At 39.7% G+C, this 24,442-nt stretch overlaps 1 protein-coding gene across 9 annotated transcripts in view; it reads left to right on the top strand.

Annotated features, from left to right (window-relative positions):
- oxr1a (oxidation resistance 1a) overlaps window positions 1–24,442 on the top strand; it is a 136,504-nt gene that overhangs the window by 78,284 nt on the left and 33,778 nt on the right. For 4 of the 9 annotated variants that reach the window (XM_077599211.1, XM_077599218.1, XM_077599210.1 and 1 more), the window contains 3 exons: window positions 11,219–11,301; window positions 19,030–19,137; window positions 20,020–20,133. In XM_077599211.1, coding sequence (XP_077455337.1) covers window positions 11,219–11,301; window positions 19,030–19,137; window positions 20,020–20,133 — 305 coding nt within the window. Of the gene's footprint in view, window positions 1–11,044; window positions 11,302–19,029; window positions 19,138–20,019; window positions 20,134–24,442 lie in introns of those variants that run through there. The other 5 variants (XM_077599214.1, XM_077599215.1, XM_077599208.1 and 2 more) reach the window with 4 other exon arrangements.

Below are 24,442 nucleotides of genomic sequence, written 5' to 3'. Positions count from 1 at the left end.
TTATTTTAGCTTTTTTAAAATATATTTTTAGATTTTACAAAATGATTTTTGAACTAAAAACAGAAAAAAATGATTAAAAAATTACAATTATTGATTTAAAAGAGGGAAAATCAGGAAATTTAATATACATCTATACTCCATTTTAATTTGATCCTAAAACAGCAAGTCGGCACTCATGATTTACTTTCCCGGGCCACACGAAATGATGCGGCGGGCCAGATTTGGCCCCCGGGCCGCCACTTTGACACATGTGGCCTAGAGGGTGCTGGTTTTCCTTCCTACTATGGTGCAGACAGTTAGGCCAATGAGGAAGTGTGCTGGAAGAAGCAGCACTTGACTACAATCAACTGATTACAGTTGTAAGAGAACAGATTGGTGAAAAGGTGTCGTCTGGGTGGGTTGGAACGAAAACCTGCACCCACTCGGCCGTTTCTGGAATGAGTTTGACGCCTATGGTATATAACGTAGTACCAATCAGTAACGCAGATAAAAGAATCCCAATCTTAATTAGGCAAGTATGTTTAAATTTAGTAGTTGGAGCTCGTGTGTCATTTCCCCAAAAATGAATGAATACAATGTATGATTGCATTCAAAATTATGCAATGTAATGTTTATTGGAGTTATAATCTTAGTGATATAATTTTATAATTATAACTTTAACATGCTGAGCTAAAATATAGGCCATGTAGCGAAGCAATTTCATTAGAGTTTCATACAATTTTGAACTTGCAGTAATGATGGATGGAACTAAAGGTTTTGAATCGCAATTCCCACCCCATCTGATTCACAATTCTGACAGAGTCACCCCTGACCTTTTAAGGTCTGTCTGTCCTGGGGGAGTTCCCGAACAGGACAGTTTTGTTCATTGCCCTACAACAATTCACAACTGTTTTGCACTAATGTTTTATTATAATGACTGCACAATGTCACAGAAAATTGTTATACTCCTGGAACAAATCTTTTGTCAAAAAAAGAAAAACATACTGTAGTTGGCATTTAAGGAAGGCTGTTGTTTAAAATGTACTTTGTGGTTTTTGGTGGGTGAGGTGGTGGGGGGCATGAACATTAAAAAAAAATCCTTAGTGATAGTGCTAGGTTAGAAATCATCCTTGTGACATGACTGAGAGCATCACAGGCTACGATTACACCACACATCTTCATGCACGAGTAAAAAATATTTAGTCAATGCTGATCTTTTTTTTTCGGACCAACATTTTTATTTTCTCTCCACAGCAGCACTAGAAAAAAAAACTATGGATAGAAGATCGCGACACGAGACGGGACACAATGCTCTGAGCAAATGAAGGCCGCATGCGCAGAAGAATGATAGCAAACTAAATCACAAACAGCTGCAGTTCACAGAGCGATAACTGGGATTATTGCCCAACATGTTATTTGCTCATTGTAAAACAGATGTCATTTGTCCCCAACTGCTAGGCTGGATAGACTTGCACATTCTTAAAACTAGCCTTTTTTTTCTGGCCCTGAAACTAGGTTCTTTGGTGTCCCTTTTTGCTCATTTCAGTATAAATAATTCATTCAAAAATTGAGTACTTATTTACTGACGATTTATTACTTAGGCCAGCCTCAAGCCAAGTCAGCCACTATGGTAAAACATTTCTAGTTGCTTTTGAATAGTTTCATCCCCCCAAATACAAATGCTGTTCTGTACTGCACAGTCAATGCCATTTTCGCGCTAGTTCACGTGTTGAAACTCGTGCAGTTCGTACCATCGTCACATGAATTCCGATTTCAGGTCACTGGACTGATCAGACCACAGTCACATTCCGAAAAATCTAACCCATGTGAGATTTAAAATCACCTTCAAAAGTGTGTGCGTGTGCCTGTGCTTTCTACAACTCAAATTTTTCTCTGATAGAGTGATTGGAACAGATACTTCTTTGTCACAAAAACATTCATGAAGTTTGGTTCTTTTATGACTTTATTATGGGTGAACAGAAAAAAGTGATCAAATCTGCTGGGTCAAAAATATACATACAGCAGCGCTAATATTTGGTAACATGTCCCTTGGCCATTTTCACTTCAATTAGGCACTTTTGGTAGCCATCCACAAGCTTCTGGCAAGCTTCTGGTTGAATCTTTGACCACTCCCCTTGACAGAATTGGTGCAGTTCAGTTAAATTTGATGGATTTCTGGCATGGACTCTTCAGCATTGTCCACAAGTTCTCAATGGGGTTTAAGTCAGGACTTTGGGAAGGCCATTCGAAAACCTTAATTCTAGCCTGATTTAGCCATTCCATTACCACTTTTTATATGTGTTAGGGGTCATTGTCCTGTTTGAACACCCAACTGCGCCCAAGACCCAATCTTCGGTCTGATGACTTGAGGTTATCTTGAAGAATTTGAAGGTAATCCTCCTTCTTCATTGTCCCATTTTCTCTCTGTAAAGCACCAGTTCCATTGGCAGGAAAACAGCCTCACAGCATAAAACTACCACCACCGTGCTTGACGGTAGGCATGGTGTACTTGGGGTTAAAGGCCTCACCTTTTCTCCTCCAAACCTATTGTTGGGCATTGTGGCCAAACAGCTTGATTTTTGTTTCGTCTGACCACAGAACTTCCTCCAGAAGGTCTTATCTTTGTCCATGTGATCAGCAGCAAACTTCAGTCGAGCCTTAAGGCTCCACTTTTGGAGCAAGGGCTTCCTTCTTGCACGGCAGCCTCTCAGTCCATGGAGATGCAAAACACGCTTGACTGTGTTCCAGCAGCTTCTAATTCTTGGCAGATCTGCTTTTTGGTGATTCTCGGTTGAAGCTTCACCCTCCTGACAATTTTTCTATCAGCAGCAGGTGATAGCTTGCGTTTTCTTCCTGATCGTGGCAATGACAAAACGGTGCCATGCACTTTATACTTACAAACAATTGTTTGCACTGTTGCTCTTGGGGCCTGCAGCTGCTTTGAAATAGCTCCAAGTGACTTTCCTGACTTGTTTAAATCAATGATTCGCTTTTTCAGATCCATGCTAAGCTCCTTTGACTTTCCGATTATAGCATTTGTGGGCGTTTGCATCCAATGAGCCCAATTTAAATGGCCTCAGAGAAGTCACCAGCTGTAGTCACTCATAATCACTCACAAGAAGTTAAGAGGCCATGCTATGAAGCTCATTTCACTGAGACTACTTTCTAAGTTACCAAAATTGCTAATTCATGTTGCTGTATGTATATTTTTGACCCATCAGATTTGATCACTTTTTCTGTTAACCTATAATAAAGTCATAAAAGAACCAAACTTCATGAATGTTTTTGTGACAAGGAAGTATCTGTTCCAATCACTCTATCAGAGAAAAATCAGAGTTGTAGAAATAACTGGAAACTCAAGAGTCATGTCACATTATGTTCTTCACAAGTGTATGTAAACTTTTGTGTGTATATATATATACATATATATATATATATATATGTATATATATATTCATATATATATATATATATATATATATATATATATATTCATATATATATGAATATGAGCTGGCCGATAAAAAGATACCGATGCTTAGATGCTTATCGTAAAATAATTTTTGTCAACAATAATATAAAAACTTTCGATAAAAATTTGATAATTTTAAACTGTAATTACACCACCTGACCACCACAGAGAACGCGGGCACCGTTGAGAGATGGACCCTAGTTCCAGACCAACACTCAGAAGGAGGGGATGCCAAGGAAATATGTTTTTAGCATTTTAGCATTTTAACACGGAACATGAACGCAAAAAAAAAATAACACGGCCAAAATAAGCGATTATGATATAACTGGACAACACTGACCCGACCCACTAAAAGTGAATTCTCTATGGTGTTTTCTTTCTTTTATTTTTTTTAAATGCCTCCATGCATTAAAATAAGTCTGCATAACCACAGGGACTTTTTTCTAGTGGGACATGCCCAGAACCTTTCATCAGTTGACATCAATAGCCGTCCTAATCAAATGCCGATCAACCTCTTCTAGCTCCTCTCGATATGGCGGAGCAGCAGCTCTACGCGAAGCCCCCCATGTACATCAGCCATCACCATCAACACCACTTAATAGAGAGCTTTCACCACAACTGCTTTATTATCACAACTGACTCATAGACCTCATAACCTGATCCATAGTCAGCATTCCACCTTTTTTCCACCACTTCACACTGCTGTATAAGAGTGGTACGTCACAGCCTGATTAAGCCAACAGAACCAAATCTGCAAAAAGCAGAGATGCAATACTGAAGTCACCAAACTGGACCCCTTCGATGCCTCGGCTGCGTGTCAATAAAAGTTATGAACAGAAACATTGACAGAGGATAGCTGATCCCTCCGGTCCCCCTTCTAAAAAAGGAGATCACAATCCTGGTCTGCCCGATGTCAATGTGATGTTGCAGAGGCATGTCAGCCAATATACGTACCCACACAACATCCAGAGCATTTAGGAAATCCGGGCAGATCTCATCCATCCCAGACACCTTGCTGCCAAGGAGCTTTTTAACCACCTCAGTGACTCCAACCCCAGAGGTGAACCTGCATTAGAGTCCCCGGCTCTGCTTCCTCATGGCAATGTATTTCAATAGGGTAGATAAGGTCTTCAGAGTAGTCGGTCAGCAAAACCCAATTTCCACTTTACTGAGTTGATGATGCACTGCTTTCCCTCCTGATATGATGAATGGTGGACCAAAGACAGTTTGAAAATCACATTTTTTCACTAAAAACTGATCAGCTGATAATGACGTGATTGGCCTTTATTTACGATCCTTTGATTTGAATGGAACATTTTTTTAATTCCTGCCCCATTTTATTGCATTGTTTTAAAATTGTGGATTTGCAACCTTTTCTTGAACAGTACTTTCCAGAGTATTACATTATAGGTTTTCCCTACATTACAGTATACCCTGCAGAATAGCACTTCAATCACAATTCCTTAACTGGATCCTGTACTACTCGCTCAATAAGAAGATCTGATAGTGCAGAGTTGTGTTTCCCATAGCTGAGCTCATCACTTCTGCTATTTATTGGAGATGTAACCTGAGAGGGTAGTGTTGCTTCTGAGAGTCTGCGTTTCCACCGAGAGATGTAGATGGAAGGAGATACCAAAAACATACAGTACACTGAATCAAAATATTATTAGTTCCTCTTGATGCCAAAAGTTATTTGGAGTGTTTTACCTTCCATTGTCTTTCAAGTCAGCGCCCATGATTTTTCTTCTTGTTTTTTTTTTCTCTTATGAGCTTGATATAGTTATTCAATTGATTTACAACCACTTCACCTAATGCAACCAAAGCCTGTGAAAAGACTAAGTGCACTGCAGCTTTTGTAAACTAAACCACAAAAAAGAGTGTAAAAAAGCTTCACTTTATTCCAATTATTTAGATGCATCCTTCACCCTATGCTAGTGCTTCTCAAATAGTGGGGGCGCAAAGCAATGCTTGTGGAGGGTGTGAAGCGATGCCCGGGAGCATCTGACTTTTGCCGTACATGAAGTTAGTGCTTTCAGCTTTTGCCATCAGGGGGTCACCACAGCAAAACACCATGGAAAAGTATTTGACAGGGATGTGAAGAAAGGTGGAGCGCAACACAGATAGTGAGTCAAACATAAGTCACCAGAAAGCCAAGAGGAAGAAATATGACAAAGGGTACGTAGCGCTTGACTATACTGTTATTTCGGTGAGAGATGAGGAAAGTCTGGTATGTTTGCTGTGCCAAAAAAGCTGGACCAAAGGCATGAAAAATTAAAACAAACTTTCCAAGAACTGCATTATTCAGTAACAAATGTATATCAGTTTGAGTAACTTTAGTGATATATTTTTTGTTCACTTGGCACCGCCAATGTCTTTGAAAATTATATGTTTATCAGCCAGAGGATTACCGTTTGTAGACTTCTATGAGGCAACGTGAATATTAGTAATGGAAAAGTGTTAACCAATATTACAATAACACCTGTGCCATGTGGCTGTGGCTGAGAGCTTTGGACTCCCCAACTGCTAATCTAAAAATAGCTGGGGTAGGATACAAAACCAGCTGGCAGGAATAACAAAGAACTAAGCAAAATCCACAACTTGTACAGTAATACCTCGACATACGAGCAATTTGAGATCCGAGTACAGTGGTACCTCGACATACGATCGTAATCCGTTCCGAGACTGAGATCGTATGACGAGCTTCTCGTAACTCGAGCGGACGTTTCCCATTGAAATGAATGGAAAACAAATTAATTCGTTCCAACCCTCTGAAAAAACACCAAAAACAGGATATTGGATTGGAAAAAATGTTTTATTTCTTCTAATTCGCCATCTATTAACAAAGTAACACAGAACTGGAGGTTTAATAGTAATAAAATGTGTTTAATCTAACTAAAATTGGGCGGATTTCGCCGACGGGAGACAGAGACGCACAGAGGGGGCGGGGGCAATGTTCCCTCTAAACTGCGCGTGTGCGCAATTGCGCACTACTCTTGTCTTCTCTGCGCAGCAGCAATCATATGGCGCGCAGTAATTTATTTTATTTTATTTTTTTACCCCTTTCCCCATGATGGCGCCGTTTAAGCGGCAGCCAGTGGCAGTAGCTCTGTCCACTCTTATGTTTTTCGTGTTTTACAGCATGTTTTACATGAAAAATTAGAGGGAACATTGACATGCACCTGCTTGTGGCAGGTGTGATACTGGTGTGCCTATAGCGAGCAATGATGATGTCGTGACCGGATGATTCGCCTAAAGACGTTTTGCCGACGGACGTTTGACAGACAGACAGGTCGCTGAATGAACGTTCGTTCAAACAGCGTTTAATGATTAAATACAAATACTAGTATTTGTTAGTTTAATGATTAAATACAAATACAAGTATTTGTATTTAATCATTAAACGCTGTTTTCAGCTGGATTCGACCAAATTTGAGAGCATTTTGAGCCGTTTGGCGAATGGACGTATATGGACGTTTTTTTGCCTCCATCGCGACATCATCGTGACATTTTACCGAGGAATTCACTTCCCTGGGCTCGGTTCTAATGTCCAAAGAGCTCCAGTATTTGTATTTAATCATTAAATGCTGTTTTAGGATGGATTTTACCCGATTGCTGTCATTTTACGGCTCGGTTCTGCTACATCTGCCCGCCCAAGAGTGCTTATTCCCGGGCTGCCATTGATGGTAGACTAACATTGATTTTTACTATAATTTGGACAACGCCGGCGGCGGGCCGGATCAAAAATCCTAACGGGCCGTATATGGCCCGCGGGCCGAGGTTGAAAAACTTGTACACACACGATCCGGGGGCGAGCGCGCGAATCCCATTTCGGCGAAACCTTCGTTCGGCCGAATGAACGTTCGGCGGAACGTCCATTCGGCGACCTGCCCGTCTGTCAAACGTCCGTTGGCGAAACGTCTTTAGGCGAATCATCCAAGTACCGATGATGTCGCACACTGTTACTCAGTGCGCTCAGGGAGGTTGTCTTTCTGCCCAGACCAACGAAAAATTAGAGGGAACATTGGGTGGGGGGGTTTCGTTTTTTTTTCCACAACGCAATCGTAAACGGAACAAACAAATGTAACTTTACACAAAACTGAATTCTAATTTTGTTGTAATCTTTTGTTACCTTCATTTTCCGGGTTGGCGGTTTGCCACGCCTCCACCCTCACGTTCGCTATCGATGGGCTGTTTGCTGTTGTACTACATATTCCCTTCAAAATATTCCGAAAATGATTCACACAAATGTCCTCTCAATAGAATAACCCACGACCACTTGCCAACGAGAAATAGTCTTGTAGTACATTTTAGCGATCGCTCCGCTGCTCATCAAGACCGGCTCGCAACTCCCTCTTTGAAATGGCTCTGGTTGCAACCGCTTTGAACGGCGCCAATGAGAGAGAGTTGCGACCAGAAATATTACAAAGAGGGAATTGCGAGCCAGTGCCGCTGATGTTCTTAGGAGCAGCGAACGAGAAGTAATATAATACTCCTCGTATTAGATAATAATGCAACAGCTGAGCTTACCCACGTATTGATTGTGGGTAAAGTTTTATTCTGAGAAAGAGTGCCATTGCCTGTCGGCGTTGTGTGCACGAGTATACTTCATTACCCAGAAAGCCCTCTTTTTTCCCGCGCATGCGCGTTGTGCGTTTCCTGGTCTGAATAACTCATTCGGTGCTCGTAGATATTGTTATACACGAAAGATATGCAAAAAAGACAGTGCCATGGCCACCTGGCTTGGTCGCATCACGAAATTTTGATCACATGACGGGCTAATTATTCGATCGAAATTTCCGTCGTAAGACGAGAATATTGTATGACGAGCGGTCGTATGACTTAGGTACCACTGTAAATATTTATCTTGTATATACGAGCATATAGCGGATGTGAGAGGCTGCTCATGAAAACATCATGGACACTTTCTGGTCACAACTCCCTCGTGTAGTCTCTGAGCACTAGGCGGAGCGTTGCATTTTTTCAGTGTTTTTTCCCCGTTAGTTAGTGCGAATGGCAGAGCTTGTTCGCTAATACGAGAAGAGTACTACTTCCCGGGCAAGTTGGCAAGTGGTCGTGCCTTATCCTATTTTGGGGGCATTTGTGTGCATCATTTTCTGAATATTTTGAAGGGAATACAAAAGCAAACAACCCTCGATAGGTTGCATCTGAAAGTCAGGGTGGAGGCGGGGCAAATAGAGCCAACCCGTGAGAAGAAAGGTATAAAAATTTAAAACAAAATTAGATTTAAGTTTAGTGTAAGGTTAGATTAAACTTATTTTTGTGTGTCTGCATTGTAATCCAAGCTCATTTAAATTTGTTTATGTTATGTTATAAGCGCGTTGCTGTGCAAAAAGTCTCTCTCTCCCCCCCTCTCTCTCCCCTCAGCGAAATCCGTCTAATTTTAGTACTATTAAACACATTTTAATACTATTAAACCACTAGTTATTTGTTACTTGGTTAATAGATGGCGAATTAGAACAAATACAAATGTTTTTCCAATCCAATATCCTGTTTTTGGTGTTTTTTCAGAGGGTTGGAACAAATTAATTTGTTTTTAGTTCATGTCTATGGGACACGTTCATTTGAGTTATGATTAAATCGACATACGAGCTCAGTCCCGGAACGCATTAAGCTCGTATCTCGAGGTACCACAATATATTCAATCAGATCATGAGGTAACTGTTAGTCACATTGATGTTTATGCTTAAGAACCCTACAAACTTTATAGATAATTTATTTTATAGACAAGAATAAGATGTATGTACATACATCCCAACAATGAAGATGTTGAAGGATACATCGATTCAATAAATGATTAATACAGCGCAGATTTCAACAAAGACACAAATAAAAGATTTGTGTCTGTTGAATTCACGCATGACAAAGGTATAACGCCACATATCTTAGGCAGCGTTGTATTTTTGTAATACACACAAACTTTTCATTGCCATGTCGCTTACTGTTCTTGGCTTTGTCTTTATCTGGCAAGTGATCTTACTTCTTATTTTATACAACAATATTGAGAACTTTACTCTTGAGATGTACCATATTTTCTCTCATATAAGCAGCATTTGTAACAAAAAAAGATGACTGAATCAAGGGTACGGCTTATATGCTCACAAGACTTGCTATACTCTTTTTTTCACCAGTAGATGTCGGCAAAGTCACATTTACTGTTTGTTGGTTATTTTCTGTTTTGCAGTAAGAAAACAACCATTACTGGATGAATTCATTCCCTATGATATTGACCCTAATAATGTGTTTTGGATTCATACAGTATCTCAGAAATACCACGTGTGATGATTTTTCTTAAGATTTTCCCTTCAAAGTAACACATTTGTACTCTAGTAAAACAATGAATATGGAGGTGAAAATTGTGAATCAGGGGGCAGCTTATACGCGGGAAATTGTAAAATTCAACGATTTTAAGGAAATTAATGATGATAGCCTCTAGACCAGTGGTCTCAAACCGGTCCTCAAAGAACCGCAGTGGGTGCAGGTTTTCATTCCAACTCAACAAGAGGATACCTTTTGCAAGTGTAATCAGTTAATCAGTTGATTGCAGCGAGGTGCTACTTATTTTAGAAGACACCTGATTGGTTAAAATGTCGGCACTGGATCGGTTGGAACAAAAACCAGGATCCACTGCGGCCCTCAGCAGAATCGGTTTGAGACACCTGCTCTAGACCTTTTGGTGGAAACAGGACAGCGTTAGCCTTACATCATCCCTAAAATTAATCTATCTAGTCTACAATGACTGGTACATTTCATAAGCATGACGTAAATCATTTTGATCAATCATACACTGCACAGAGGACATGGACTTTCAAAACCGCCACAAATTGGATGCACACATTTATCGGACAGTAATGACATGTCCATAAATGAGTTTTTATGATTTAGTGTTTCAAGCTCATTTTCTCATTCCTATTGTTTTCAGAACATCGTGAAAGAAGTCCCCTAAAAGTTTTATTACAGCTTCTTTTATATCCATTCTTTACTCAGATTCCACTCTGTTTCCCTCAACGCTGTTACTATTTCCACTCATTACTGTACTTTGATTTTCCATCCAAAATCCCTTCCAACAACAATTGACCTCTGCTAGAGCCTCTGTCTAAACAGATGCTTAAACAACATCAACAGAACGAAGTAGTTGTATCACCTTCATGCCCCAACAACGTCAACAAAACGAAGTAGTTGTATCACCTTCATGCCCCACTATTACAGAAAACCTTCCCCAGAGGCAGTTCTGAACCCTCCCATCTTTATCATCCACCCTCAGTCTTTCCTCTCCATATTTATATTGACTAATCTCACTTCCCAAGCTCTTCCTCTACTGTAAGTCCTCGCAGCTTTGCGTCCAGACCGACACTCTGATGAGGGTCACTGTGGTCTCTACTGTGAGGGGCAGAAGCCAGAAGAGGGCAAAGTGAAGTGCTTTCACAGGAGGGACTATCATTAGTCTGTATGGCGAGAAGGAAAAAGAGTGGCAAAGGAGGACAGTGTGAGAAAGAGTGTAACAGTACGCGTGTAGAAGCAGAGCGAGAACAAAAAGAGAGAAAGTGCAAGAGAGAGAGAGTGAGAGAGAGAGCGAAAGATACCGAAGGAGGAAGAAGGCTGTCCGGCGCTCACAGCCCACATCGCTGGCTGGCTTGCTCACTGTTGACGAATGAGCTGTCTACCCACGGGGCTGGGAAACGGCAGCTTGTGACAAGCTGGAGAGAGGGGAACATGAATGTAATGCGTACCTTGCCTCGACTGCTTACAGATACTGGCCAGAAGAAGACCCCAGATAAGAAGGATGGGAGGCGCATGTCGTTCCAGAGACCCAAAGGAACCATCGAATATTCTGTGAGTTGTGCACAAAACAAACAAGTCTTTAATTTGTGTATTCTCATTCAGTGTGTCTGGGCATCTCTTGTTTGCATTGTGCTGCAGCTGCTCTGTGTGAATCAGCTGGTGCTGGCTTCTGTCTGACTAGCTTTGCAGGGGATGTTTATGTGCACCGTGTCTACCCATGCTTAGTGGCTCATTTGTGACGAGATAACATAATTTTGGTTGTTTTTTATTTTTGTGGTTGCAACACGTGCATCTGAGCTTCAAACTATTTTTGTTTGTCTTTTTTTTTAAACACCCGCTCTACATGTACATCATCACCAGTTATTGTAAACAGGGAACGATGATTCATAGTTTTGGGTGTTTCTTTGGTGAATTAGCTACAGAGAGGCTGGATGATATTTGTTTTTCCATTCTCTCCGTGCCACACATCAGGAGCATTCCATCACACAGCTAGCTATGCTTGTGAATGACCTTCCAGCTGCACTATGATTTCTATCGATTTAGCAGTTGTTTTAGGAGAGGGGTAGCGAATTGTTTGCGGCGATCTCTTATTCTGCTGGCATGAATTTAAAATAGAGCTCCACTCTGCTTTTCCTGGTGTTCTTGAAATGACCCTCAAATGCAGCTGCAGTCAGACAGATTTTCCTCAACCCTCTCCGTGGCAACAGTGAGGAATGGGATCACTGTAGATCTGCACGTTCTGTTTCTGTCTGCTGAAGGGAGAGGAGAGCAAAAGCGTGCTCTACTCCAGTTTAATTCCCACTTCTCAGCCCATATGTTCCTCTGGTTGTTTGAACATTTTATTTATTTATTAATTTATTTATTTATGAGATATGGTTCTGCTCCCTTCTTCCTTCTGCTCCATCTCTGAAAACCACCTTCCTAATCTGTCAGTCATTTCGGACCTTGTCATTGACCATAGACCTGGGTTTTCATTTTCCAATGGAACAGAGAGCAGTTTGTGGCTAAAAGTTCTGTTTTTACCTTAATATAATATGAGCAACTTTTATTTTTTAGACGTTCCGACAAATTAGGACTTGAACACGTGGCTGATGGATATAAATTAGGCACTGCCAATCATGTTTCATGAAGCCTCTATACAGCAACAGCACCTAGCAGGATGCTGTTGGCTAGAGAAAAAAATGTTAAACAGACAATCAACATGTTATGTCTTGTAGCCTCACTTCCCTTGTGATGGACACTTGCCCGACAGTGACAGTGTTTGAGAAACAGCTTTATCTTAAACTTATCTCCTGCGCCAAGGGGCCAGCTGGCAGTGTTTCCTTATTTTACTCAAAAGTCGATAATTTTATAATCTATCTCCCAGCTTCTACGGGAAAATGGTGGTTTTCCTTTTACGCTTCCTTATCGATGCCATCTTCCACCTCCTCTGTTCTCCTCTACCTCACACATTGGCTTCTTTTTCTCCTCTTTTTTTTGAGAAATTAGATAAACAGTCACAACCCATCTGCCTAGACACTGATAAACCAGTGCATTCAGTCTTGTCAACCTATTGGCTGTACTGGATTCAATTAAAAAGTGTTTGAAGTCTGTGTGAGCGACACAGATGGATGAGGAGGGTGAAAGATGCAGATGAGAGAAAGGTAAAGAAAAGTACAGAGGTTAGGATTCTTCTTCTCGCTCAGCTTCTCGGTTGAGCCCATGTCTGCTAGAGATGGTTAGTCAAAGTCATATTTAATGTACATGAAATTGACCTGCAATTGACTGCAGGTGCTGTAGGTTGACTGCCACTTTGCATTTAACGTAAAATTAGAATGTGCTTTTATTAAAAATCTGTTATATTTTCATATATCCCTGCATATATTTTATGGTAGAAGTTACTGTTTACTACATTGTCTAACTCTAAGAGGATGGCTCCTTGACTGAATTTCATAATCAATTCACTGTACTTTTTAATAGTGTCACTGATTTATATATTGCCCCTAGGTATGAGTGTGAGCATGAATGGTTGTCCGTCTCAACATGCCCTGCGATTGGTTGGCCACCAATTCAGGGTGTTTGTTTCTCTGCTAGAGTATTGCTATTGGCTCCCCGCTTACATAGTAATTCAGTGGCAAGCATATCACTCATATATCATAAATGATATAACCGGCCACCGGATGGTGTAGTGCAGTGGTCCCCAAACTATTCCAGAAAGGGCTACAGTGGGTGCAGGTTTTTGTTGCAACCTGTAAGAGGAAACCTTTCTACCAATCTGGCATCCTAGAAGTGCAATCAGTGAATTGCAGTCAGGTGCTTCTTTTTTCAGCTGAAACCTCATTGGTTAAACTGTTTGTGTTGGATCGGTTGGATCAAAATCCTGCACCCACAGCGCCCCTCGATAACTAGTTTGGAGACCTCTGGTGTAGTGGATCACTTGCCTGGCTTCGGTGGAGGCAATCGAGGGACCGATTCCTCCTCAGTGGCAGTATGATACTGAGTGTGAATGATTGTCTGGTTCTCAGTGTGCCTTACAGCTTAACTGGCGACCAGTGTAGGGTGTAGTCTGCCTTTCGCCTGAAGTCAGCTAGAATATGCTCCCGCAACCTTTGCGAAAATGGGCGGTACAGAGAATGAATGATATAGCCACTGTCTATTGCAGATTGGGTTTAAGATTTGACCCTCCAAGACAGATGTTTTTACCGACTAAATGAGTTAGTTGAATTGAGATTATGATTCAAAATATTGCACTTGATGACGAAACGTTTCAAGTTTAATACTAGAAAAATGGCATTTTGAATTAAATCAGCCACTTCCTCTGTCATTTAATTGCCCTTTCTTTTGTGTTTCAGCGTCTCTGTCTTTGTGCTAGTAATTCAGTCTGAGGACTATCAAAGCACAGACAGGCCCTTTAATCTGACACAAGGAGAACTCTATGAAGGAATCCCCTTGAAAAGGACACACTGTTGTGTGTTATAGAGGCCCTAATATTAAATCTGCTCTTGCAACAGCAAAGATGCTGTTGTACCAAAAAAATCCTACCATTCGGATGGCAACTGTCAACCCAATATTTGGATTCATCCATCACAAACAAGAGTGTAACAGCTCCTTATTTTTCCAATTATGGTTGATTAAACTGTACCATCAACTTTATTTCCAGCTCACTGATTGTTGCTTATGGTTTTGCCCGTGCTCTCCTACGCGCCACTTGGCGTTGCTACTAAGATGCCTACAGAATCCTAAAAAGGGCTATATTCATCTTTGGCTTTATCAGTCATTTTTTAATCTTATCGTCTTAACCGTTTAGCAGTGTAGCTATTAGTTATGTGTCATTCATGCAGTTTATGAAAGCCAAGACATTTTTCTACCCTTTTACCTGAAAATAGATGGTATCTTGTCTTAATTATTAATTTGAACAAGAACCAAGGTATTTTCTTTATCCAAAGTTTATAACTAAAGGCTGCTTATTAGCTGCTACTTAATTAAATCTCCTAATATAAATCGAAAAGCAATGTGGTGCTACAAGCTTTACGTCGCCAAAAGTTCAATGCCCTTCAAATAGAAAAGTTTCTGGTTTACATAATGTAAAATTAAGAAAGCGACTCTTTGTAACACTACACCTTTTTTACTCCCAATATTACTAATATCCTAACATCACGCGAAGATCAGACTTAAGTCAATAAAAGTTGAAGCCCGTGACATCAAACAACCGTTTTACGTTACATAGAAATAGGCAACACAATTATATTCGCTATTAATTTCGTAATAGTTTGATTTCAATGTCATAATATTAAGATTTCTCTCTGAATATTACAATGTATGACGTGTACTTTCCCATGGCACACCTGACCATCTCCCACGGCATACCGGTTGGGAAACACGTGTGAATGATTTATGAGTTGAGTAAGTTTCATGAATATCATTGCCTCTAAATTAGGCAATACAGCTCGCTAGTTGAATGAATGAATGAATTTAATATATAATATGGTTGGCTTATCTAATGACTCAACTATTTCTGGGGTGATTCCAGCAGGAAACAAAAACTAATTTCTAGAGAATAAATTTTCTTTTTTAAAATATTGTCTGCGCTACAAGCCTATGTACCAGGCACGATAAAATGGAATATCTGGTACATGTAGTTAAAATGTACAGTACCAGATTTTGTCAGAGTTTGGCCTGCATTGCCGACAGTAAGTCAGATTTGTTTCCAATGAGTGTCAGAATCCGCCAAGTCCGCTCTTTGTCACCAATTCTATTCCTTTAATGTTTGAACATAATTTCGAGTTGCATTTACCAATTTCGTCATACACAGATCTTCTGGGTATGATGACAATTAGGCTTTTGCCGAGTCAATGATGATGACAAAGTGTATGTCCGATTATTATTTGAGACATTCTAAGAATAGCATCTCATCTTTTTGTTGTTATGTGGTTCTTGCGGCTTTATCAAGTCATGATCTCCAACTACCACATGAGCTGTTCGCAGCAGAGTTTTGAGCAGATGAGATGAGAATCAGCATCAACATATCTGAGACCACGTTCCTCAATGAGCCTTGGACCGCGACATCGCGATATGTGCAATACTCGCATTGCAGAGCGTGTGAGACTTTTATTATTAGAGGACATTGTTCGCGAGGCAGGCGGCCCGGTGAACGAGTGGTTAGCACATCAGCCTCACAGTTCTGGGGTGGAGGATTCAATCCCAGATCGGTCCTCACTGTATGGAGTTTGCATGTTCTCCCCAGGATTCCATCTCGTTGTGCCCTGCAAACGCCTGGTTCCCAAGGTCAGATGGGATAGACTCCAGCACCCTCTACGACCCTTGTAGTATGGAAAATGAATGAATGAGGCATATCTGCCTTTTTAATGAGCGCTTCATGCTCTCTCCTCTGCCGACGACAACCTCTTAAGGCTCCCTTGTGTGTAATAAATGGGCGGTTACAGCTGCTCGTTAAGTGATACATTTTTCTTGGGAACGTGTGCTGCAAGTATATGCTTCAATTCGGTGACGTTTGGTGGGACAAGACCTGTCTCAGTTCCCTCCCTCACAACTCAGTGATGGTCAAGTTCAAGTATAACATTGGTTTTGGTCACGACTGAGGGAAGAATAGAGCGCGTTGACAGACCGATTGTGGCATTATCTTCAGTGATTCAATTTTTTTTGTTATAAAGAACTGAAGCAAAAAAATGTAAGCATTCACTTTTACCAATCAAGTTCCATTCCTACCCTCTTCTATGGTCACAACTCACGAGCTGTGTTTTGTCACTAAAAGAAGAGCATGTGGATATAAGTAGCTGAAATGAGTTGCCTGATTGAGTACATAAGGGACTCGTAGAAGAAGAGCTGCTCCTCAATATTGGGAGGACCCAAATGAGCTGGCTCAGGTATTTTCTCAGGATAGGCCTGAAATGACCCAGAAGTAAGGATAATGAAGAATCCATTTATTGTCACTGGATCAGAAGCACATTTAAATAGTAACTTGCTCCAATTTATTCCTTAAATAATTTAGAAGTTCCAAAATTGTATTGTTGGATCACAACTAATTTTGTTTAAAAAATATCTTCATAAACAAAGTTTTGTTCCCCTTTTACAAATTACACAAAATGAACTGCGTTACAATATTACGTTTTTGCAGGTGCAATACTGATGCCCGTAGGTGTGTTCTGTTTGTACGTCCAATCAAGTGTGCGCCCGTTTTTTACACATGCAAAACGTCAGTAATCAACTCCATAGTGTTTTCTAAGTGTTCCTGCCGCCTGACAATGTTTTTTCCCTCTTTCCTGTCTACATTGAAATTGGTGTCTCGTTTGAAACCCTTCAACAAAATTTTAATCACTGTGTGATAGTATACTGTGTTTTATGTTGTTTCACATGTTTCTCCTTCCGGTAAGCTTTATTTATTTAAACTCTGCTGTCTGTGTGCAAGAATATTCCCCTGAAACCGTCATATCTAATTCATACAAGTTAAAATTATGTGGCACTCGCATGGGGAATATTGCTTAAGGACATGCCTGAGCGCAAAAAGGCAAAACACACATACTGTATATCAAAAAGTAGTCCCATGACTGTTAACAAATTACTATCATCCTATCCTAATTAGGCGCTTGTTTTGCCTGTCTGAGTCTTGGGGGCTTTTTACCCCTTAGCACACTTCTTTTCTCATATGCTACATTTCTCTCATAGACATAGTTGTCATTTCTATTTGGAGAGTAGAATATCCCACTGGGCATATTAGAAGAGCATGAGGATGTTACTGGTTCAGACACTTGCAACACCTCTGTCCTGTATGTTTTTTAAATATATATTTTTATATATAAACTGGTCGAGTCCAGCAAATGCACCTGGGTAACTTCACGGTGCGGCTGCTGGGAGCAAACAGTCTGTATGATACATTCAACCAAATGAACCTCAAACATAACTTGTTTAAACAAGATGTATTATGGTATTTCAACCCATGGAATATTTTAGAAACACGTTATGAGCAAATAGTGAAAAATTCAACAGCCTAGGTATGAACCCTCAACAATTTTCATGCCTGAACTGAATATAAATTAGCAAAAGGTTTTAACCTACTTCTTTCTCTAATGTTTTGGTTTCCCTGCTGCTCTGTTTGGTTTCTTTCGAATATCTTTACAAAATAGTGTGAAGTCCATTCAATATGAAAATCCCTTAAAACTGAATTTGACGCTGACATCACACTAAAATTAGAAGTGCAAATCTCATCTCATTTTCTGAACCGCTTTATCCTCATTAGGGTCGCGGGGGTGCTGGAGCCAATCCCAGCTGTCTCCGGGCCAGAAGCAGGGGACACCCTGAATTGGTGGCCAGCCAATCGCAGGGCACAAGGACAACCATGCACACTCACACTCATACCTAGGGGCAATTTAGAGTGTCCAATCAGCCTACCATGCATGTTTTTGGAATGTGGGAGGAAACCGGAGTACCTGGAGGAAACCCACGCAGGCCCGGGGAGAACACGCAAACTCCACACAGGTGGATGTTACCTGGATTCGAACCCAGGACCCCAGAGCTGTGAGGCTGAAGCGCTAACCACTCGCTCCACCGGGCCGCAAAAGTGCAGATTCTCAAGTAAAACCAATACTCTGGGGAAAGTACTTATTCAACAACCGTGATTAAGAAAATGAAAAAAAATGCGTTAATGGTCGAGCAACTGTCCAAAATGATTAATAGATCAAATTTAAATAGATGAAGATGCCTACTAATTAAGGTCATTATACCCAATTCAGATTTTTTAATATAGTCGTTCCCAGAACAAAAAACAAATGCAACTTCTATTCTGAACGCAATGCATCATTCAAGTGTGACAAACCATGGCATCAAGGCACACACATGAACACACATAGACACAATAAAATGGATGTTAAAAAAATGGGCCACCAACAATTCAGTTTACTGCAAAATTGCAGTTAGTCAGCTTGAACAAGCTTTAATTTTTGATAAATCTAACATTTATAGGAGAATGAATACTAAATACTTTTACCTAAACACTTTTTCTTTTGAGAACAATGATGCCCTATGGTAGGTAACACATTGTAATTTTTGCTGCTGTTGTATGCCTCTCAGTTCACATCGTTGCCATTCCATGGGAATTATAACTGATTAATTATTCTATTCTTATTGCAAAATCATCCACAGAAAATAAAATAGGGCACATTCTACCCACTGTGTGAATGATGAAATGTTGTTTTCCCTTCTGTCTCTCACGTATCTATTATTTCTTTTGGGGAATTCCCTAAAAAGAAGCAAGTGTGTGATTTCCTCTCCTCTCTCTTGGTCCAGGTGGAATCGCGGGACACATTGAACAGCATTGCACTCAAGTTTGACACCACACCCAACGAGCTGGTTCAGCTGAACAAGTTGTTCTCCAGGGCGGTTGTGCCTGGCCAGGTGTGAACTGCTATGTAGTATGCCCATATAATGTTTAGTCCTATCCATCTATCACTGTCCAGGCGCCGCCTTGTGACTAACCACCACCATTCACTAACTTTCATGATCGCTCTTTCTCATGTAATGTAACTAGTTTCAATTTGGCTTTTTCATGATAATACCACTAAGCATAAAGTTGTGACTTTGAAGGACATGTTAATTGCTGCCATGTTTATCAATCGTTTATGGATTGTCAAGGTCTTAATTTTCACCAACTCTATGATAATAGTTTATGGGTTATAATATCCTTTAAGTCACTATCACATTGTATCCTAAACCAATGCATGACAAGAATAAAAGGAAGGAAGATCATCTAATCTTTAGGCATTCGCGGCTGAGGTAATTTGCAAACGCTTCGCTGCTAAAGTAACCTTGAAGAGTAAAGTTTATCATTCTTTTTCAAAAACACCAAAGGCCTGAGTTTAGCAATAGTTTGCATGTACAAACATGCAAAGTTAACAACATTAGGTGCAAGATAATCTACAAACTGGCTACAATTCGGATTGTGTCAGGCAACCACGCTAAATTGTTAGGCAGAATACTTTTTTTACATTGTGAGGGGCGTTTAAACGATTGTGAATTGCTATGACCTTGATGATTGAGAATTTTCAGTCATTCTAACCAGAGCAAATTATTTCGCAGTTCAGCTAAATAGGCAAAACAATTGACCTAATCTAATCTGGGGAGTTTTGCCGTAATGTAGGACATCTAGTTGGTCTGTGTTTAAAAAAGCAGATACCCTTCCCGAATCCTGATCTATCCTTAGGCATGTACTTGTGGTGTGCATGCATGTCTACGCAAAGACAATGTCTGTGTGAACACAGACATGTATTCTGTTTGCAGGTTTTGTATGTCCATGATCCTGAGTACGTCTCAAGTGTTGGAAGCTCCCCTTCCCTCAGTCCCATCAGCCCTCTGTCCCCCACCTCCTCAGAAGCTGATTTAGAGAAGGTGACGGTATGTTGACCAGACCTTTATTGCAAAAACCATGCATAATTCAAGTATTGGTCACCAGGGACTTTGAAAATGTTGCGTGTATGGAACAGTAAATACATTTATATCACAAACCAAAATTATCGATCATAAATTTCACTCTAGGTATGAGTGTGAGCATGAATGGTTGTCATTCTACTTGTGACCTGCGATTGCCTGGCCACCAAATGAGGGTGTCCCCAGAAGTCAGCTGGGTTAGGCTCCAGGAAAATGAATTAACATTAATATTCCTATATTTCTAAAATATCTTATAAAAAAGAAAGAAAAGGACTGAATGAATTGCAACAGGCTTCGTTTTAAGTACAAATTTTATCCCTAAAAACAAAAAGAAACATAAAATTAACATTTAATTCTAATACCACTGAGAAAGAAATAGTTAAATTAAACAAAAAACAAAATTTTGAGTGGAGATAACAGAAATAAATAGAAACATTTTACGCTATTACAGTTTATGCTTAAAATGAAGTCCAAATTGATTCCGTAAATGCTGTCTGTAAATTACTGGTATGTTTTATGATTTAACCAATGTCAAAGCTGATTGATTTATCCTTGAGTGTGTTTGCTGCCAACTCTCAGTAAACAGGATAACGCCCTTTAAGTTGACAAGCCAATGACAATGAATAATGTCAAGCCAAAGTTATGTTATTTCCCCAGAACTCACAAGTAACACACAGCTCTTTGCCCGCACTTCCTATTTAGCAGCACTAAAATCATAAAAGTTAAAATTTACAATTATCTCATGTTCACAAGGAGAGAGAAAGATAAGAGCTGCTTATTATTCCAAGGACTGCTCAAGCAATAAAATGTACCTTGACAGGATGGGATAGGTGTGGAATATTCAGTGATAATTATATGCAGGAGAAAAATATTCTTCAGTTGTCCTTCCACCTGGTGGAAGACTAAATATGTCCTTTTGCTTATATCCAGAGAACTTGCATTATATCCCCTCAGTTATTTTCTGTAATTCCTAAAGCCACTTTCTTATACGGTAAGTCCTTACACAGGCTTCTTTGAAAGTACTTAACACATTTTGTTTTGTGCTCTTTTTCAACTCCATGCTACCTGCTCTATGCTTATAGCCTTCTAATGGTGCTTTTTGTTGGAATAATGATTCAAACCTTTTAAATCATTATTAGTAATATTTAATTAAAAAAAGGAAAAACATCTTTCAACAAACTCTGCCTACAACTTGCAAGGAGATGCAATGTGACGTCGTCTTAGCCCCCAGTGCATTCTGAATTGCAGTAACTGAATCATTGTATTTAATCGCGACACTCGAAAAACATGGTTATGTAATCAGTACAATAACACCCTCGCTGGTTAGAAAAACAACAGTGTGAGGAATGCTTTCAAGGTAAACAAAGCAAAGCCGTATTTTCTTTCAATAATGCGATTATCGCCATCTTCTGCTGGAGTCCCGTCAAAACAGTCCCGTTGTGTTCTGCCGAAAAGCGTGTGTGAAAACAATGTGTCCTCGAGCTGTGGGGCCTTGAGGAGACGATGTGGAGGAAAAGTGTCCATGGTTCCATGAATTGGTTTATAGCCTTATTACTTATTGAAAAATGCTTACAACACATATAGAATATTCCATAATAATTCTAACACTTTTGAATTCATAAAAGCATCTACCACTGTTTATTAACTGACACCGTTGGTTTATGTAAACCATAGCTTGTTTCTCTTCAGATGATCAGATTCTTTATTTACATCGTCATTAAATCTTGTAGTACATTGTAAACACATACATTTTTTTAACCAGTTACAGTAACTTATGTCTGGAAGCTGTGGCTCCACTATTTGTCTCAACAGTCTAGCATATGTGGTCCGTCTTACATCCAATCAAAATTTGTATGATCTCTGCTCTTGTAGTGTTGTCCTTCCAGCCGTTTTATGCAGCTGCTGTTAAAGGTTAACTTGAAAACTGATTGAGCTAGATTTGAATCTTGGCTTATATACAGGATGTTGGTTTTAAGGGTTTTGTTCTGTTTTTGTTTAAAGGTGCTGTAAAGTCATTTTTTATGATTTTCTATTAAAAACATGGAATCTGTTTAAAGATAAGTACTAAAAATATGGGCACAAGCTGGGAACAGCTAGTGCTGAATCTCTAGTTATAGGGAGAAACTCTTTCGGTCTGTTTTTTGCCAATTTTACTTTCAGCCTTGTTTTTAAATGCTCAATGTTGGAATTTGCAGTTTCTTACAGGCGACACGAAATGGGTAGACAATGACTAATCCATATTGATAATTGTTAAAGGATAAAATGCTGCTGCAGCCTGAAAGAGACACTCAAAAGTATACTGTTTTCTCCTTGAGAATTGTATTCTGGCTTGGATGGTTCAAACATGCACAAGTGGATTGACAGAAGAAACATCTTACGCGCAACAGCATCACCGATTGCAAGTGCCAGTATTATGATTGACAATGGCAACAAACATGCCTACAAAATCCTAGCACTGACAGCCTAGCTGTTTTCTCCCTTTTTGAAGCCTTATGACAGGTACACTTTTTTATTCATTCAAATTTCCTTAACAATTGATTTCTTTTGCCCCATCCAACAATTTAGGTAATTCAACTACCATGTTTGTGGGCAATACTTGCACATTGAAATGTAGTGTGTATTTTGTCCCCGCTCACGATGCCTTCAGCGAGTGTGCTGCCAGCAATGTAGTCAGTCAGTTTGTTTAGCTCTTCGTGTCGCGTTGCCATTGCGGCCATTGCCTGGTTGTGAATCGTACTTGGATTAATTTATTACCTGCCAGTGACATCAGAATAAGTAAAGCCATCTCCCAAGAAATAATGGTTTACTAATCACTCTAGCTATCTTCATTGTCAATCACTGTCTGCCGAAATTAGTGTTCCTGCGTTTCTTTCATGTCTTTTTTCAACTGCCCATCTGTGTCTTTGAAATAGCGAAAAAAGTATACAGCTTATCTATTTAAGTAATACTTATGAGAACAATAATGCTTTTTACATATCTTGATGCTGAGGGGAGCCTATTGAACAGCTGTGAATGCAATAAACGAAGTATACTCCTTTTTAAATATGATGTTGTGTCAGACATCTAGACCAAGAAATAAATAACAGAGCTTGCGTAATCGAGTAATCGTGCTTAGAAAGCGAGCATTTGCTCATCTGATGGTTTGGATCTTTTATTTGGGAGAAATATTAATGTGATTTCAGGAAGAAACTTAATAACCTCCGCAGTTTCTTTTTTTTCTCCTCATCTTTTAATTACAGTGTAAGCCTTTGTGGGCCTCATCATTTATAAAAATGAATGAGTGTTGCTCTACGTCGTGTAATACTACTGCAACCAGCATATATACAACAGAGATGAATACAACTGCTCTGAAAAGAAACTCTATTCAGATGCCTCTTATTTTCTTTCATTTTACATCTGGCACTAGAAGAGTCAGGGATCCAATTTGAAGTTCAAATACCTAGGATATATTTGGATAATCAACATTTGAATGCTAAATGAATCATGTCTGCTCGTCTGAACACAGAAAGAAGTAGCCACTGTTGTGCCTGTGGGCACCTGGTCTACTGAAGAATCCGTTGAGCTCGCTGCAAGAACTTTTTAATAAACAAACTCACTAGCCCATGTGGTTGTGCTTTTAATTAAAGAGATTGATCATCGTGCCATCTATTAAGGAAGACCGTCTTCTTGCACCAGAGAAACAAACAAATGGTTGGATTCATGCCACAATTAAGGAAAGTTGTGCTAAGACTGTTGAATAACTTGATTAGCTTGAAAGTGCTGGTACAGGCACAACAGTCTTGTGCTTTGTAATTCATCAATGAATATGGGATTCATTTTATTGACTGTCCTCCATCCCTTAAAATTCTTTCATTGGTTAGATTTTCATACAGTAATACCTTGAGATATGAGCTTAAGGCATTCCGGGACCGATCTCGTATGTCAATTTACTCATATTTCAAATCAATTTTTCCCATAGAAATGAATTAAATAAGAGTTAATTCATTCCCACCCTCTGAAAAATCTGGATATTACCATGGAAAAACAGAGAGAGAGAGAATGGAGAGACTTGACGGTCACGCTCGTAACTTAACATAAACTTTAGATTTAATGTAAATTAACTTGGATTACTATACACACTTAAAAATAAGTTTTAATCTTACACTACACTAAATTTAAACCTTCTTGTGCAATAAAAAAAGCAAAGATGTTAATGTATTCCACCGCAGCTTTCGAGGTGGATCTTCATGCTTCATCCAGTTAGTTTTTTTTATTATTTTATTATCGAACCAGCCAC

The sequence above is a fragment of the Stigmatopora argus genome, chromosome 4, assembly GCF_051989625.1.
Source record: "Stigmatopora argus isolate UIUO_Sarg chromosome 4, RoL_Sarg_1.0, whole genome shotgun sequence".
NCBI lineage: Eukaryota > Metazoa > Chordata > Actinopteri > Syngnathiformes > Syngnathidae > Stigmatopora > Stigmatopora argus.
Note: the sequence above shows the minus strand (reverse complement) of the source record. Positions and strands in the feature narration are given on the sequence as shown.